The sequence below is a fragment of the Rhopalosiphum maidis genome, chromosome 4 (assembly GCF_003676215.2).
Source record: "Rhopalosiphum maidis isolate BTI-1 chromosome 4, ASM367621v3, whole genome shotgun sequence".
Lineage (NCBI taxonomy): Eukaryota > Metazoa > Arthropoda > Insecta > Hemiptera > Aphididae > Rhopalosiphum > Rhopalosiphum maidis.
In genome coordinates, this window is record NC_040880.1 from 53,360,039 (window position 1) to 53,380,274 (window position 20,236).

The 20,236-nt window shown below is 29.6% G+C and overlaps 1 protein-coding gene across 1 annotated transcript; it reads right to left on the minus strand.

The window, feature by feature from the left end:
• Positions 1 to 10,300: 10,300 nt before the first annotated feature.
• On the minus strand, positions 10,301 to 18,525 carry LOC113555902 (venom protease-like). The gene is made up of 7 exons (XM_026960514.1): positions 18,326 to 18,525; positions 13,925 to 13,999; positions 13,643 to 13,797; positions 13,431 to 13,552; positions 12,500 to 12,774; positions 11,698 to 11,867; positions 10,301 to 10,694 (listed from the first exon to the last, which is right to left on the minus strand). The coding sequence occupies exons 1-7, from the start codon at positions 18,411 to 18,413 to the stop codon at positions 10,518 to 10,520; spliced, it is 1,062 nt and encodes a 353-aa protein (XP_026816315.1). The 5' UTR covers positions 18,414 to 18,525; the 3' UTR covers positions 10,301 to 10,517.
• Between the last annotated feature and the right edge of the window lie 1,711 nt (positions 18,526 to 20,236).

Below are 20,236 nucleotides of genomic sequence, written 5' to 3' on the forward strand. Positions count from 1 at the left end.
TCAAACATTCAAACTTACAAAGAAAATTTACAATTAAGTATCATCTTAAAATATATATATATATATATATATATATATATATATGATATTTAAATTTTAAATATATTATTCATCATATTTAAAACATACAAATCCATCGAATAAAGTCGGCTAAACAAATTAAAGAACCCTTCAATTGATCAAAACCATCTGATATTTTTCATCGTTAATATTAATGCTCGTGGGCGTACACGATTGCACACATTTTACCTTTTTATATTTGAAAAAACATAACACGATTGGGCACAAAATATATTTTATTTTATATTGTTGGCTTAAATTTACTATAGACTTTTGAAATTCACTTAAAGTATTATACTATAATAGTACCTTTTGACTTTTACTAGAGTTAGTGGCTGTATTTTCAAATTTATTGCTTTTCCAATGTATTCACATAATATAAATCGATAATATTTAATTGTGTCGAACTTCATTGTTAGTTATCTAATATGTTTCGTTAACGTAATATAGTGAAGTAAGTTTATTTTTTAAATTTTTTTAACTTTATTTATGTTACAATTTGTTTTTGACGCACAATCAATATTTCCGACTATATACGCGTATTATATTACTATTATGAGTATATCTTATGCGTACCTATTTCTTTATTCTTGTAGACGAATATTATTTTTTTAAATACAATTATAATTTATAATATTCTATGTTTGAATAGTGTAAGTGAATCATTAAAGACATTCTAGACAATTACTAATTTCTAAAATGTTGTTATCGTGTAAAAAGGTAAAAAGTGCGCAATCGTGTTGAATTGATAGCTCGTAAATACTATGTATAATAATCATAATATTATCATATTGTATATAATGTTATACATTACTATCATTGAGTGTGATATAGTAAAATATATTAGTACGAAATGCGATCAAAATCGTTTTGACGGGATAAGTAAAAACATTCGTATTACTTAAAAAGGAAATAATTAACACGTCACACCACCGCGGTGCTTTTGATAATGTCAAACTCCAGACAAATCGCCTGACAAGCTATTTCTTTTTTTAATTCGCATGTGTATTAACCTACCTGTTAATTCGTTATGATATAGAGATTATAAGGTTTATGAACTCCTAAATATGCCAGAATCAAAAAAAAAACCAAATTTCAACATTCTATAAATAATTACTACTTATTGGACCATCAGTTCTCAGAATGACCTCGCAGTGTTTCATTATTCGTTTGGGCTCTATTAAAATATGTACCTACTTATTACTTCGATAGAATTAATATCATTAATCATCATTACCTATAATATAATACCGATATGTTACATTATATAGATTATTAGGGCTATATGAATTAATATTTTATTTAATACTCTCGTAGTCCATACTATGACGCTGAAGATCTGTAGTATTCTAGCACCCATCACACTCTACAATACTCTCTCACACTATCTATACTTCAGATATCGCACAACAAGATACCACACACCCACGAGTTGTTGCTGGCTTTGTTGATAATACTGGTATATACAATTGAACCAAATTCCGAAACAGCAAATTTTAAACCCAAAATTTACTTTTTGCGTTTTATAATATTTTTATTGTATATAAAAATACTATTTTTAATGAATAATCAAAATTTTGTAACTTGAACAAAACTAAGCTATCACCTATCATTGATGTTACGCCCGACAATCTATTTACCGATTGTCCGTCGAGTACCCGCAATCGTGAAAAGCGAATAGATACCATCCTATAGCTAGGTATACGCAACGCTACATGATAATATTAAAATAATCTTAAACGTATAGTAATTCGGGACGCAATAGTCCTCACGCTGGCCCAGTTATATATCGTATTTTTAGTTCCTCGGACGTCTTGTTCCGGGTCATGTTGGACGCGCCCCCGCGGGGTAGCAACAACGATTGCGGGCATTTTATCAAAACAACAGCGGATAACAATGAAAAGAGATCCCCCCCCCGCCCGAGCCGCGGCGTTTACGCGCACGCGAAAATCCATTGGCCAACCGAGGTGGTCGGCAGCCGGTCGTTCACGCGCGCGCGCTGGTTTTCGGCGGTCCGCCTCGTGGAGACGGTCTGCGGCGCACGACAATAGCCGCGCGCAGAGAGGCCGTCGTTGTGCATTGTTGTCGCCGCCGCCCCCGCCGCAGCCAATACAATCGTACCGTCACGGCCCATTGTGTCCCGCTGCCACCGCCTCCTCTTCCTGTTCCTCGCCCGTCCCGCCGTGCGCGTAGTCCCTGATTCGTGTATTCCGCGGATATTTCGAGCTCGCGATACACAAAATACACGAAAACAATAACGATATTGTAATCGCGGCTTGCGGTCGTCCGGCGGTTGTGATGGGTGTGTAGTGTAGTGGGGGTGCAGAGACTACATCTGAAATAATACTCGGTTATACCAGGGACTGAAACCTTATTGATTTTTACGGTTCCTAAAAAAATTAAAATTTCGGTTTTGGTTTCTTTCGGTTCCCAAAAAATGAAAAATACGTTTCCTGCTTTGGTCTTATACTTCTGTAAAAAAAAATTGGCTTAGTCGATTTTTTAAAAAATATAAAATATTAGTAGTGTCGATTGGCATCAATGATGACAGGTCAATATAAAGATTCAACCAGATATCCTACTAATTGTTTAGGTCAAAGGAAAAGACTAAATAAGTAAAATAATTGCTTAACACTATTAATGTTAAGTAAATTAAAGATTAAACATAACTCTTTTTGTTTTTTTTTTTTAATTTTTGTATCTAGTTTATACTTTAATTGTTATGTATAGTTTATTAATTACCACTTATTGTATCAATATTCGGTATTTCAAATTTTAAAATATCACCAAATTTTTATTCATTATCACCACATATTATGTCTATAGCATACTATTCAATCTATTAAAAACCGAAATAAATCGTAAAAAACGTTCAAAAAAAAGTAACGGTTCCGGTAAGGTTCCGGATTTTAAAATAATTTAAATTAGGGTTTCGGTGAGGTTCCGGTTCTCAAAATTCAAAGGGTTCCGGTTCAAAACCGGTTCTTTCGGTATGGTTCCAGTCCCTGGGTTATACAATGATCATAACGTGACGTTCATCAAATCATGAGAATATAATACATAACACGAATAATATATTATTAACGATGACATTAAAAAAAAAAAAGAAAAAAAAACAAGTGTTATGTACAGAGTGTAACAGGACTATTTAACAAAATAATATAGTAACAGTTGTAATGGAAGTTTGTCAAATAGTCTTGTTACACCTTATATACCAATCGATCCATAATTTAACGTAAGACAGTAAGACACTATATTTATATCAAAAACTATTAACGTGAATATATATGTATATGAATATACTATTTTCATAATTTTAAGTCGTTGAAAAACGATATTTTTCATGCTTATATGAGTTATGATTTTTATTATTTTAAAAGTTTTGATGATACATAATACATATTATTATATACCTTACACTAATAAATCACTTGAAATTTGTCCAATATTTCATTCTTATGGATCAAAATACTTTGATCAATATTCTGTTTTGCAATGTGAAATTAAAAATGTATGTTGTCATTGATAAGAGTAAAACCTTAAAAAGTGATATCTAATGATAAAAAAAATAGTGAAAAATTTAAATTTTTTCCCAAAAAGATTGTTTTATGTAACCTTCGAATCCTTCTTTATCTATTCGAATGCAGTTTTAGACATATTTAAATCATATCTTGTTTTCTTCGTTTTAATCATATCATACGATTTCTAAATTAAAATCTCGATAAGTTTTTATTTTTGTAGCAAAAGCTGGTCTGCAAAAAAAAAATAAAAATGTATGCCAATGCATCATACACTATATTATATTGATTAATGATTTCTGCGAGAAAAATCATGTCAGCAGTATATACCTGCCTTAAGAAATAACAAATATATCTGATAGTATATAGCTATAGTGCAGCCTGCCGGTACCTTTGCCACTGCAGCGCACTGTCGTGCATTTAACATATTACATATTATATGATATAATCATAAATCGAAATACAATTTTATAAGAAAATTACAAACGTGTATTATAGGTAATAATAATATGTATATAATTTTACCTATATGCATCGCGCGCGCGCGCGCGTGTGTAGGTTTGACACTGTCTCGACGACGCGCAATAAAAGGACACCATTATAATGTAGTTGTTATATATATGGACTATATATATACAATAATATACATATGGCATGATATCTCAATTCATTAGCGCAATCGACGATCTGTCGAACAGAGTGGTCGGTACGCGAGACTGCGCACTCAAATGATTTACAATTTAGATAATTTATGTATAATATAATATATTTCCATGCGTAAACACGGATAATAGCCAGATCACCCGTACTCCATGTATACTATACTATATAGGCAATATAGGTATAGGCGCATTGTTTACGTGTAAGTATATAAATTTGGTAATTTCACGCGGACTGTCTAATGCAATGTTATCATACGCCGCAGCTAGTCGATTGTTGCATTAGGTATATGCATGTAGCCATCTATAGATGCCTACCGTATAATAATAATTGTAGTTAGTGTTTATGACAGAGGTGTGGATTCCATTGTCTTGGAGCAAATAAAAATATTGATATGGCGTGACACCTACATGGGCGTAACGAAAGTGGAGCAGGGGGTGGGCAAGTGCCCTTCCCTTGCACTTCAAACTAAATTATGTTTCTTATACCACACGTTGTGATGCAACAGAAAATTCTAAGCAGATTTTCCGAAGACCAGACGATTGTCATTGTTAAAATTTAAAAATAAATACTTTGAAAAAAAAATTGAGTTTTAATGATTTAAAGTTGGCTACGCCACTGCCCCCCTCCCTGAATTGAAATCCTAGCTACGCCCATGGGGACACCTATGTTACCAATTTCGAACTCTATTTGTTTAATGTAAATAATGATAACGTATAGTCTGATACTCACCTATCGTCGTTTTTCGAGAAGAGGTACCTTTTAATATTATGTTACCCATGTCCTGTACCATAATATTATTGTATAAGCATTTATTTTATCTTTAAAATATGTAATATATAAAATGTAATACATTTTAATAAACTGTTATTCTTTAAAAAAACTCCACAATTTTTACGCTTTAATATTCGTTATTTTACTACCTATATTATGTAAATATAGGTAATATAAAGTTTCACCGTTTTGTTTAAGGTTTCATCGTCGTCAAAACAATCACATTTTCTAATGCGCCTACAATATTATGGTAACTTGTGGTTTTTTATATAATATTTTCGATTCTTATATTTAGACTATTTAGAGTTTTCGCAACTTATGAACTGTCAACGAAAACACTATAATTATTAACTATTATTATAATTACGTTGTTTGTTTAACGTGGAGCGTATAGCGTAAGGGACCGATAAGAAATGTGTACGTTATCGATAATTTTAAACAAATCTGAAAACAGTTGCAATTTATTATTACCACTCAATAATATTAACTATATAGTAAATTCAAAAGTCAGTCATAATCGTCGAAGGTAGGAAAGTACATCAGATATAAAATATGTTTTTATATACTCAATATACATCTATGTTATACGCGACACCGAGATTTTCTATATTGTTAGTATTTCCTTTTAAACTATAACATTTTTACACACTCGTTTGCCAACTGAGCAAAAGAGGATAACAATCGTACAACTTAAGGTAGAAAAACTAGAAAATGTGCTCAATGTATTTATGAATTGCGATATCGGAAACGATCATTGTAACGCCATCTGTTAACCGATATCGCGTAAACATCATACATTTTTTTCGTACGTACACCGCATAGGTACGTCATGCATACCAAAAATGTAAACAACTGCCAATTATTTATTTCAATTATTAACGATACAAAATTACGATTTTTCTAAACACAATTTTACTATGTTGTACATTTGAGTATAACGAAGACAACACCTCATGAAGAGGACAACAAGAATATGCATTAGGGCACTACACATATTTTTATCATTGACCCACTCGAAATATGAAAAATCGCGTTCAGCGTTAGTAAAGAACCATTATTTATATCTTATGTTGTAAGCTTTGATATAAAAGTGAATTTAAAAACTTGAAGTTAAAAACAATATCAGTGTTTTTAAATGTTGAAATGTTTGCGACATTTCAATTTCTATGTAAATTATTTAATTATGAAATATTATAGAACAGCTAACGTAGCTATAAGTACAAATAATGTTTTAATGTTGAATACTCAATTGCACAATAACTCCTTACACTACTCTCACGCTTCAGAACCAAAAAATGTTAATTATGTTATTTTATAAATAACTATAGCTGTTTTTCCAACTCAGGCCTGGTTAAAATTAATCTATATTTCTACCGTTTTCCGTTTTGATTCAATAAATAAAAAAAACGCTTGCCAAGTCAGAGATCAGCATGTAAACTTTCTTGATTTTCAATTTTTAGAAATGTATTAATATTGTATGCAATACGTGTATATAATATATTTTATTTTCATTTTCATTTATCTCCGAGACCGGAGACCGGATTTTGTGGTTTGGGGTCAGGTTAGATTTACATTGACTAAGAGAAGTGCAGTGAAGATTTTCAAAACTTCATCTTTTATAGTTAATTCACTATAGAGCTTCAACAAAAATTAAATACATTTTATTGGGCGTTTTTTTGTTTTTCAGTTTTATAACTTTGTAGTGAGATAACGATTGAAGATTAAGTTCTGAAAGTCTTCACTGCACTTCTCCTAGCCAATGTTAATATAACAAGACCTCAAACAACAAAATCCGTTCTCCAGTTTCGGTAATCTACCACGCTAAATAAAAATCTAGCAAATATAACTATTTTTTGTAACTGTAAAAAATTAAATAATTATTTTTAAAAATGTTTAATCCCACATGTTGTATCAACTTGATAATCCCTTTTCATTGAGCTATCAACCAACTTTTTAGCTATAATAATTTTGAAGAAAAGTTAAAAAATGAAATTTTGATTGACTGTTCACGCCAATGTTTTTGTGAATTTAAATCGTTATACCGCTTGAGTGTGATATCGGATCTCTATAATTAATATTTTATGTTAAAACTAACATAATTATCTACCTATACTCATTACAACTGAGTTACATTTTTATAATTTTCCATTTAACACCAATTCTTGAAGTGTTAAAAATTCAGACTTTTTTCATTTCAATTACCATACTTACTTGATTAAAAATCGTAAAAGTAAAAATAATATAAATACAATAATTATAAGCATTGATTTTATCCAATAAAGATTTAAGGTCACGAAAAAATTAAATTATTTATTGCTGTGTGCTATAAACTTCAGCGAAAATATAAATTTAATCCACAAAATATTATAAACTTAAGGACAAAAATAGCCGTAGTTAAGCTTATTATTTCATTTTATCGATTACAAAAATTTCGCACGTAAACATGTTCATCTATATCGGTATTCGGTATGTACATATCAACCTGCCAAACGATTTGTTCGATTCACGGCAAGTACAAAGACACTCTTGTATATACAGTTGGCGAATACAGCTAAGTATACATTTCTTGCCGAACAACGTAATGCCTACTTCCTTGTACATGCACGAGTAACTATGCTGTATGGTATTTTAAGTGGACCGCCGTAATTGCCCAGTGTAACGAAATCACGAAAAATACTTAAAACCCTAATTCCAAATTCAATAGAGATATACACACGTACGACATGGTTCGTATTTAAGGTTTCACATATTTTAATAAATTCACATGTATAACCATATTAATTTTAAATTTAATTCTAAAGGCCTGGAAAAACGGTTTTTTTAACCACATAATAAGCTTATAAAGACGTTAAAAAAGTCAATTTTATTTTTTCATATGGGCCACGGCCACTTTTAAACGGTTTAAAAAAAAAAAAATACTTTCACCTGTTTTTATGATTAATCATTAATTGTGAGCATACTAAAAACAGGCTAAAACGTTGAACAGAACATCGTTCTTCCTTTTTAAACAATAATAACTGCGATTATATAACAATTTATTATTAAAACCTTTTTTTTTTTTAAGTACATTTCATGCTATATATGGACGAAGGAGTAAGTTTGTAAACTTTAAAACTTTACATACAAAAATAGTTGTGTTGCCAAACAATATACGCTCACACATTCTTCATATAGCCTAGAACATTGAACAGAACGTCGTCTTTGTACCTGCTGTACCATGCTTGTACCTATGTATGGTGTAATAAAAATAATAATTACTTATATTACTTACAATTAGAGTGGTAAAAACGGTAGAGCGCATACGACAAGATAGCCCCTTGTTCTATAGACACTCTGGCTGATGTAGCCATATGAGGTTCTTTTGACAACACGGCGCACTGTCTTGTATTTAATACATATGATAGAGTATTAAAACGTAATGAATTTTGTTTGAAACGATTACAAGCATGTGTAAGTAATAATAGCATAATATTATGAATATAATTTTAACTACATGCATCGCGCGCGTGTGTAGGTTTGACACTGTCTCGACGACGCGCAATAAAAGAACACCGTTATAATAAAAATAAATGTAGTTGTTATACTTATACATTTGGGCTATATAAAATAATATACCTACATATGGTATATAAGATCTCAATTAATTAGCGGAATCGACAATCTGTCGAACAAAATGGTTGGTACACGAGACTGTGCGCTCAAATGATTTTCAATGAAGATATTGTACATTTCTGTGAATAAACACCGATAATATTCGTAATTCGTATCACCTATTCTCTGTATAGTGGATAGCTACTGGCAGGTACTTTATTTACGTGCAGGTATATAAAGTTGGTAATTTCACTCGAATTGTTTAATCCAATATTATCATATGCCACAATCGGCAGTGTACACGCCCATTATATAGCCATATTTAATAAGATACTCTTAGATATTATATTAAAATAAATAATAATTTTGTAGCTTGTTTTTACAACAGAGGTGCGGATTTTATGGAATTAAAGTGAATTAATGAGCATAACCTCGTGAAGAGGATTAAAAAAAGATTTCAGTGCACTTATGTCTAATTATTATAATAATTGTTTTTATCTCCAACTCACGTGCAACATGGCAAATTTACGTTAAGCGTAAGTGCAGAACCAATATTTTTATGTTCTGTTTTTTGCTTTAATATTAATGTGAATTGAATACCTTACTTGAAGTTAAAAATATTATCAGTCTTTGTAAATGTTTGAACGTTTGCGACATTTCAATTTTTATGCAAATTATGTTATACGCATATTAACATGTAAATACAATGTTACAGTTTAAATACTAACATTATGATTTAAGGTTATTAAAAACCTATATTATTTTTTATAGTACGCTTTACAGGGTGATTCTTTTATCATAAAACACTCATTATCCCAAAAAGTATTCATGTGTTTGAAAATATTTTTTTACATAGTTTCAAGTTGTTTAAATTCAAAGTTTTTATTAAAAAATTATATTTTCAAATATTTTTTTTAAGTTTTTTACTTTTTTGAATGACAAAATATAGTTTGAATTTCATATTCCAAAGCAGAATAATTTTCTGAGTATTTTGATACATAAAATTTGAATTTAGGGCGAGTAGTTTATGAGTTATACTTAATTAAAGTTTAGACAAGTGGAGTAGTGGACAAATATTTTGCGGGGTAGCCTCGTATCACTCCACTCCACGCATCTAAACTTTAAATACTCATAACTGATAAACTACTCGCCCTAAATTTGATTTTTATGTATCAAAATACTCAGAAAATTATTTTGCTTTGGAATATAAAATTCAAACTATATTTTGTCATTCAAAAAAGTAAAAAAGTAAAAAAAAATACAAGGATAAAAAGTATTTAAAAGTATATTTTTTTTTAATAAAAACGTTGTTTTTTAACAACTTGAAACTATGTACAAAAATATTTTCAAAAACATAAATAGTTTTTGAAATAATGAGTGTCTTATGATAAAAGAAACACCCCGTATACCACGATGTACCTATAAATAAACTTTATACTGATTAATTTGTTTTCGCAATATTACTTATATAGTTATATATTAAACGACGTCGCACTAAGATAATTTAGAAAAAGCCGTGTATTTTAAATTAATATAAAATAATAATGAATAATAATCTTATGTATCTTATTACAGCGTTTAGCATATACTATATAGTATCAAAAAAAAAAGTACCTATTTAATATATTTTATGTTATTATAGTACCTTTTAGAAATTGGTTATCAATATATCTTATACATAAAATTTAAAATTGATGTATTATAGATAATGTTTTGTTATTATTTGAATGGTTATTAAATAAATATATTATAATTATATTAACACGTGGGCGTAGACCCAATATGAGAATAAAATAAAAAGAATCAGAATATTGTAAACTTAAGGACAACAACATCTGTAATTAAGTATATTATTTCATTTGCGATATCAATAAAACTCGCATAGCCATGTCCATCTATATCGGTATGTACACATTAACCAGACTTGGGCCAAACGATTTGTTCGATCCACGGCAAATACTTGGACACTCTAGTGTACACGCCTGGTGAATTCATCTCAGCACACTTCTTGCCGAACGACGTAACCCCTATTTGCTTGTACATGCATGTGTATCTGCTGTGTGGTATTTGAAGCGGACCGCCGGAATCGCCCTGTGTAACGAAATCGCAAAAATAGTTAAAACCGACAACTTCGAATCGGTACAATTAATAGGAGACTCAACACGCTCGTGATCATGGCTAGGATTCGTATGCAATAAAAAAATGTAAAACAGTGCATTTTATTTACCAAAATATGTAAAAATATGCATTTAAATTTGTATACGATAGGTAAACACAAAAATATAGTTGCAAAAAAACATATTAATTTATTGAAATACATCAGTGATTGGCTGTTTGCCTTCATATAATCAATTGAGAAACAAAATAAAATAATTTAGAAACATAATTTATAATTTACATTCAATAGTGGAAATACTTTGAATTTCATGCTTGAAAAATGTGTGTTTTGACAAAAAAAACCAGGTTTTACGCTTTAATCAGCAGAGCTAGAATTAAATATGAAACACTAATATTAAATTATATATATTAATAATAACGAAATATTCTATAAAACATTCATTTATTGCATACTATAACCGAAATATACAATAATATTAATTTTATACAAAATACGCAAAATAAAAACACCTCCCCATTTATCTCATCACGAGGAGATTCGTAATGGCACGAAAATCGCAAAAAAAAACATGCTGTTGCATATAAATCCTAGCCCTGCTCGTGACGTTGCTTGTATTTTACGTGTCGTATATTATTGTCATTATTTTTGTACTTGTACGCTACATCAAAATGACATGTATTATCCGTGCTCTCTTGTCGTTTTTTCAATTAACTAAATAAGCACGACGGAACAAGTAAAAAATAAAAATAATAATTTAATAAGACTTGCCGTTTGCTTTTTTAATGAAATATCGAACGAATTAAACAAATCGGCGATATACCGTATGCATATAGATATAACGTTATATCGCTTACTTTATCAGTTCAATTTAGCAATAATTTAATACAACATTGAATACATGAAACGTGCAGTGTTTCCTAAACAATAATATGACTTTTGTATAATATGTGTGAATACGAAACACATGTAACTTACAGCACAAGTGTCTTTTTCACCCTTTACATCGCCCGCGCACATCTGGCTTTCCTTGAGTATTCCGTTGGCCAATTGAGATTTCGGTGCCGACGCATAATTGGATTTGCACTGACTCTCCGGGATAAAATCCAAAACCACTTTTAACAGGTCTGAACTACCGATACTTCCACCTGCAACACGGTTTACTTGTATTTTATTTGACATTAGATATTATTAACGTTCATCAGGACTCAGGACTGCGATTATTATATTATTATCCACCCTGGTAATAGATATGTAGTAACAAATATTCATCAAATACCAAACTTCAATGACTGAACAGTGAATGCTAGTAATCTACTTCATTTTTAAACATAGAAAATTGAAAAAGTATAAAATATCCATTTTTATAACTAATACCAATAAAAACATTTGTCATAAGCTATATTTATGTACTATTCTATTTATAAAGTTTTGATTATAACTGTTATAAGAAATGCAAAGAAACAAATTAAAAACATTTTAAAAATTATGATTACAAAAAAAAGGTGTGCCTATACTAAATAAAATAATACTGTATAATAAATCTGTAACTTTATTTGTACTCTTAAGTACGTGAACAATTTTCAAAACCTTGATTGAGAAAATTTGGCACACTTTACCCCAAAAAGATTCGTCGTCCCTGATATATACTATAGTATGTTTTATCGACATATTATATTTTCACACGTTTGCTAGCCCTCCCGTCACCAACACCCCTGCGGAAAGACTTATTAATACGGCTTTGAGCAAATACAATTTAAACCAAAAAATATAAACCAACCTTGTTCGGTTAGACCCCAACCAGTTGCTAACGCCTTCTTTAAAGCCGTAGATTGAAAGAAAGGGTCTGTATCTGCATTAAGACAAACGGGCCGTACGTACGACGAAAATATCACTTCCTCCTCCAAATGGAATAATGCTATATCATTGTACAATGACGGTGGCTTGTAATTCGGGTGAACTATGCGTCGATCGATTTTGTAATCCTTTGGTCTGGCATCATCGGTAGTTGATGCATAGTTCAGTTCTCCCAAGCGTGCCCATCGCACTAAATATCTGAAATTATGATAAATTTTAAAGTTTCCACAGCCGAGTGAATAATTCATCAACATTAATCATTTTTGTAGTTTATATACATGACTTTATATTTTTTAAGACATTATCCTAGAAGATTGATAGACGTAAATTCCAAAAACCTCTATTTGTATTAGGTAAATAATAATAATAATATATTCATAATTCATATTGTTATTACTTATATAGTTATATGTCTGATTTTCAAAATGTTAGGAAAGCTCACTTTGTGACCTTGCTAAATTATCGGTTTTTATACGTATATTAATGCAACGAAATAAACGTTTATTTCACACAAGATTAAAAGAAAATTTAGTAACCTTTACATACTATTTAATATTTATATTAGGGCCTATGAATATATATCAAATATGATTTAATATCGAATAGGAACAACTTACTTGAATATTAACGAATATCGGTACACAATTATTTATTTATTTGATTAGGGTATTAAATTATTTTATAAATGTTGAATGGATGGTGATGTTTACCTTTTACCTAGTTTAGTATCTGTCTACTGGAAACCAATAATGGATAGACGGACGGAGATATAAGGTATTTAAAACTAATGTTTAGAAACCTGTAACGATTTTTTTTATTTATCATTGTTTTTATATTAATAATATCATACTAACGTGTTTCCATTATATGAAATTTTTTCACAGTGCGCTGCAGACAGAATCCACCTATTGCTAATCAATGATCCACCGCAGGACCATACGTCGTCTTTGGGGTTTCCGCTATAGCCTAACAACGCCTATAAAATAATCGAATTAATGTGAAATCTATTAACACATTCTTATAATCGATATTAATGATATTATACTTATTATTATTACTAAATTACCATGTGTGGAAATTCTTTTGGATTAGCCAACGTTCCGTTAACGATTAAGGGTAAGGCATCGAAACAATCTTTATATTTGATAAAATCGTCTTCGCCTGGCAGCAATATTGGATTCTTTATTATAACGTATATCAACTCTGAATACTTTTCGCACACTATCAAAATTAAAATAAATAACAGTGTGTAATTATTATAATAATAAAAAAAATATTTTTTACTTTTATTCTTCGGAAGATCTATTGGTGAAATAATATATTATAGTTATTATAAACAAACGCTTACTTTCAGCGGCCGAATATGTTTCTATGCTTGCGGATTTTTGAACTGGTGGAATACTAGTTGCACCCATCACTTTACCTGTAAGTAGGCAATAAACAATAAAAATCAACCAGTCAAATGATCGAAATTACAGTGGCAACAAATTTTCTAAATTCCTTTTTAACTGTGTGCCACATGCGAATTAAATAGGTTATAATTAATAATTTTATTAAAATTTTTTTTTTTTATTATATTAAAACCCCGAATTGATAATTAATAATATTAATATAAGTCACCGTAATGAAGATGATATTAATTATAATATAATATTATTAAAACTATCATATGCCATACCCACTATTATATACTAAACAGTCAACACTGGAACCAATAATTATAGTAACGTACTAACATATCAAATTAATCAAAATGATTTCACTGTCCGTCTGTTTTTATAAATAGGTATATAACATTCATAACTGACTAGTGATTATTTACTATATAGTTTTCCCAGTGTAAGCCTCGAGAACGGAAAAAACAGCGGCACGCTTTATGTATGATATATACGAAGTGCTTACTATTATTATAACTATACATAATATTTGGTATTTCGATTTAATGTGATAAGTCATAGTTGTGCCGTATCACACTTCAATGTGGTGGCAAATTTACCTGGTATTTTAACTTAATATATCAATCTTTGCCTATAGGCAATTGTAATTTAAAAAAAATTTGTTAATTTGTAGTATTAAAAAAGTAATAGAATCATAAGTATATCATTATTCACCACGATCAAGGTATCATCTAAAATTAAATTAAGACAATATTATACTAAGAGGATATCGGCGCACTATATTAAATCATTTTTTATTTCTCTTTGACCATTGCGCCACGTATAGTTAGCTTTCGTGTATCATTATTGTGTTTTAAGCTTTAATATGCGAGTGAAAGTGAATTTACTTATTATTGAACTTAAACAGACATTATATGTGATGTTATATCAACTGAACGAGCGTTGTTCATTAATGATTGTTTTACATATTCATATAAAATATTTATTATACTGACATCCTGTTATAACTTTCATGCAAAAAAATAATTTTAGGTACCTTGATAATTTAAAAATGATTATGTAATAATATCATGGACGACTTTATTTGTTTTAAATATCTTTGAGAAAAATTGCGCCTGTGATTATAATCCTAAAAAAAAGTCTGTAAGTAGGTTATGATTATAAAAACTGGCAAAGGGACGACGCGTTTTCAACTGTACAATTTGCCTAGAAAATTCAAATTTTTGTTGCGCAACTCGTTTCCTCATGATTTATAACCACACCGGTAAACCATATGAAACAAATTTCTTTCATATTATTAATGTTAAATTAATTAATTAATTATACATATTATAATCGTTATAATAAACATGTACCAATACTTTAATACTGTGTGTGTGTGTATGCAATACAAACTAGCTGTTTTAACGTTCTCGTGGTAACGACACTTGTTTTTATATTATTAAATAATATATCGTCACGCATATTTCACATGTGGCTATACATGAGTATATAATACCATAAAACGATAATAATTTAAGGTTATTACGATTTAATTATTTTTTTGCTAATTAATAATTATTTAGTTCATATCAACAATGTCTGCGAATCCCGAAAAAATATTCGACGGTCATTGTTATGGCTGTTTGCAGGAATTATTGTTTTACTACGACATCAGCAAAACCATCGTATTCTGGACGAATGTTTTCTTGATCTTGTCAACCGCGATTACCGGTAATCTGTAGCTCTAGATTAGCATTACAGGCACACCCACAGAGATACAAATAATAAACCACACTTAAACCTACAGTGACTAATTCCGGTTGGTAGCCACGGTTGCAAGCGGAGCTTTGACCATCGATAATTTATATAAAGTTAATGGGTTCGAAACTGGGCTAGCCTACTAACGTATAAGAATTAATTCGTAAATGATCTTCATGACAACAGTATAAATGTATAATATACGCCTTGTTGTAGTATGTTATATTTTAGAAAAGAGAAGTAAATATCATCACCGGTCATCACCCCCGATTTACTATTCAAACGATAAATTCTATCTGTGACGATGGTTATAATTTTATAAATCAGTAAACTATAAAATTTCGTACGGACGTTTGCTCCCTCTCCCACCATCCGTAAAAACCCCTCGTCTACCAACGAGAAAAATAATCCGAGTGCTTTATCAGTAATGTTTAAGTACTATATAAGTATGGACTTTTATTTTTAGAATGAATATTATTATCGTTTTATTGGACTAATAAAAAAAAATCGTCATCTTTTATTTAATGAAAACAATTTTTTTAGGCGATTTTGGTCGGTTGTGTTTCGTTACAACCAAACATATCGAAATGACCGTCCGGCTAATCTGTTCAATGTTCCGGAAAAAACCATTGGACATGAAAAACTTCCAAGACGACACGACTACAATGCGCCAACAGCGCTACCGCAAAAACAATCTAATCGAAAAATTCGCATGGCTTAAACTTAAAATGATCGAAAAGGAGACACAAAATGAACGAGACCGACGATCGATTCAAGGTAATTTCAGTGTTATGTCGTATTTCACGGTGTGAAGGGGGTGGTGGAAATTGACAATTATAAAACAGTTGACAGTTATTTATTATAAAATGTGTATTTTGATTTTTATAATTTATACATAGAATACTCGATATAAGATAAACCTAATATACTGGACAACAGCTCATATAGTTAGGTACTTTTGCATGTATGCGGGTGTACTGGTATGGGTACGCTATTATTGGATAATAAATCAAATTTTTAGGAGACCCAACTTAATTTTATTTGTTTAAAAGTTACAGCGGTTAAAGTTTAAAGCTTAGTAATAAAATTGTCTTACCCTTTTTCAGGTAATATATAAAATGTATAATTTTTTTTTTTTGTCGTTTTAACAACGTTAGATTTATATTTTGTTGTGTAACAATAAGGTTCATTGAAATGTATTGTACATTACTATTATTGCAATGGTAATGCTATTGAAAAATATATTGGTTAACCTTCTCACCATGCCGGTTTTATTATGTTATAGCTATATCAAACGACTATCGTTTTACCTGATTGTATTTTCAGATATATTGGCGGATACATTAGATTTTATACTGAATACGAGCTCCCGACATCAGCATCGAGAATACGGCCACCGCGAAGAAGCGAGTTCAATGCCGTTTACAAAATTAAATAATAAAAATTTAAGATCGTTCCAAAGACTAAACACGTTGGCAATAGACTTAGGGGAGTTAGAAACATCGACGCAGCAATTCATTTGCCGAAAATGCAGACAACAGATCACCTAAATGAAATAGCAGCATCGCAAAAATGGCAATATAACAATAAACCATTTTTATTCGTCTTGTTTTTTTACGTTTAAACTGTTTACTCGTCAAATATCTATTTTGAATATTATTATTTCATATAAAATTACTTGTTGTGATTAAAATCATATTTTAATATATAAAATTTTGTAAATTCTGATATACCGATATATCTTGTATGAACTCGAAATGTTGAGAAATGTACACGGTATCGTCATATAGATTCAATAATGGCCAATGGACATTGTTACATAAATTATAATAATATTATAATTATAAAATTAATATATACAAAACTGCAACGCCACTTAAGCTTGACCTATACAAAATATTAATATAAATCACTGTAATAAAGATAATAAAATGTGATACAGAGCATCGCGATTCGTATCGACTAGTATGTGTTAAACAGTCAACATTGAACCAATAATTACAATATTATAGATATGACCTCTTAGATTATTTAAATTTATTTCATTAGATATGTATTTATACAATTACGTAACATTTTTAACTGACTATAAACAATACAAAGTACTAAAGAAATCAGATCATTCCAAACTCTAAACACATTTATAGTTGACAGAGAAGCATTGAAAACTTTTAAAAAAACAATTAATTTATAAAAAAATAAGTTCAGATTATATGCAATACTCAGTAGAAGCATCTTAATATGACAATATTAAAATATCAAACACTTTATTTTATTAAGTCCAAGCTGTTAACTCGTCTTTTCTTCAAATGTTCTCATAATTATCAGTAGGTAACTATTTTTGATATTATTTTTATTTATAAAATTACTTGTTGTACCTATCTACTCATCTCAATCATTTGTTTGTATCTTAATAAAACTTATTAAACTAAATATGATAGGTAGAAACATATACCTATAATTTATATTATGATGAGTATTATTTTTGGTAATGTATTCGATTTATGATTAATCTAAATTATTTAGTAAAATATTTACTTTACGTGTCTTCACATTTCGTAAGAAAATTGTAAAAGAATTTATAAAATATTAGATTAGAATCGCAAGCTTACCATTATTTTGCGGTGCACAACATCCCAAACGCATAATGTATACAATTAACAGCATAAATATACATTTTAAACTTCTGAAATTCGTCATTTCACACTAAACGATTAGAAGTAATATCTATTACAATACCTAGCTATTATCGTGAGAGAGTACTGGACACTGGTCGATATTAGGTTTACGTTTAAGAAACACTGCAATTTGCGACTACCTACTCAATATCAAGATTTCTTGTTTTGATCAGTGTAGATACGAGAATCATAAATTTACATAATTATAAATTCAGAATTCACATTTATACGTCATAAAATATTACAGTCTAATTTAAAATCTCAGTTCCCACTACCATTACACGTGACCTTCTCTGTCTACACGGGTGGTAAAGCATGTTATATTGTAAACAATTTGGTTAAATGTTGCACTGATACTGAGTAGGAATATAAAATTCTTACTCTTTGTTGACCATCTCTAATTCACTTGTTATTATTAATTAATGCTTAGATAACAATAACAAATCAATACTATAACACATTTTGATTTACACCTGCACATAAAATATAACGAACTAATAAAGTTCTAGATAAAAACACAAAAACAAAAAATGAAGTGTAAAAAAATAAATAATTGTCTAAAAATCAAAATAATTTAACCCTAGATACTTATGTAAAAGTAAAATAACACACTTTATATGTAAACATGTGGTTGGTGGGGGATTAATAATAATAATTATTATAATATATATCGATATTAGTTAAGTATATCCAAGTTTATAGGAACGATAAAATATAGAGGAGCTTGTGACCTTGCTTGTAGGTTAAAAAATAATTAAACTTGTAGGTACCTTACCTATGCCAAATATATAGTATGCTCAAAATACGTCATTAAAAACATTTTAATTTAACAATGTGATAATTAAGAGGTAAAATATTCAAATAAATCTATCTATATTATTATAAAATCAATATAATTACATCACAATGTTTTTAATCCCTTCACGACTTCGTGATCACACTTCATTCTTAGCTGAAGTCATAAAAATGCAATGTATGAGACTTGTAAGTTGTAAGTATAATGTCTTACCAGTTTATTGGTACAAACATATCCAACGTTCAATGATTAAATAGTTAGGTAATCGCCAACAGACACGACACAAATACACAACATATACCTTTACTTATGGCAATAACTACTAAGGTAAAAACCAATATTGTTTAGGTATATAAATACAATTTGATTATAAATTACGAAGATATCATTTTAGGTTATTGGTTAGCTATTGATAATCTACTTGTTACTGCTCACAAAGTCATAATTCGCAAGACTGTAGTTTAAAATCATCCTGTTGAAGATAATTAGACATCCACTCGTCTAGTACATATTATTATCTATCAACTTTATATTTTTATCTAAAATTTTTTCTACCAACATATATCTGGAAAAAATACGTGTCTATTCACATACATTTTGGCTGACATTTTTCGGGTATTTTATAGCCCTCTTCTGTAGTATTGTACCTATTAAATATAAACATAAAATAGAAATATCCACTTGATGACACCAAGTCATTATAAAAATATATTGCATAGTTCGTACTTACAAATAAATAACAACAAATCGTTGTTTATTTTGGTGCTATACTACTAGTAGGATTTGAAGAAAAAACCAGTGGTACGAAAACTGTATAATATTGAAAAAAAAATACAGAGTAAGATGGGAAATGGGATTTTATTTTTTTCTCAATGTAATATTATTTGGGCCATTGCTTTTTCAAATCTTAACGATTGTCGAGTTCCAAGATAAGCCGCACCGGTTATATCAATATATTGGCAACTCATCACGAATTAAAAATAATTATTAATAGATAATAGCTAATAAAGTAGGTATTATAATTCATCGTAACGCGTGCCTGTTTTGGC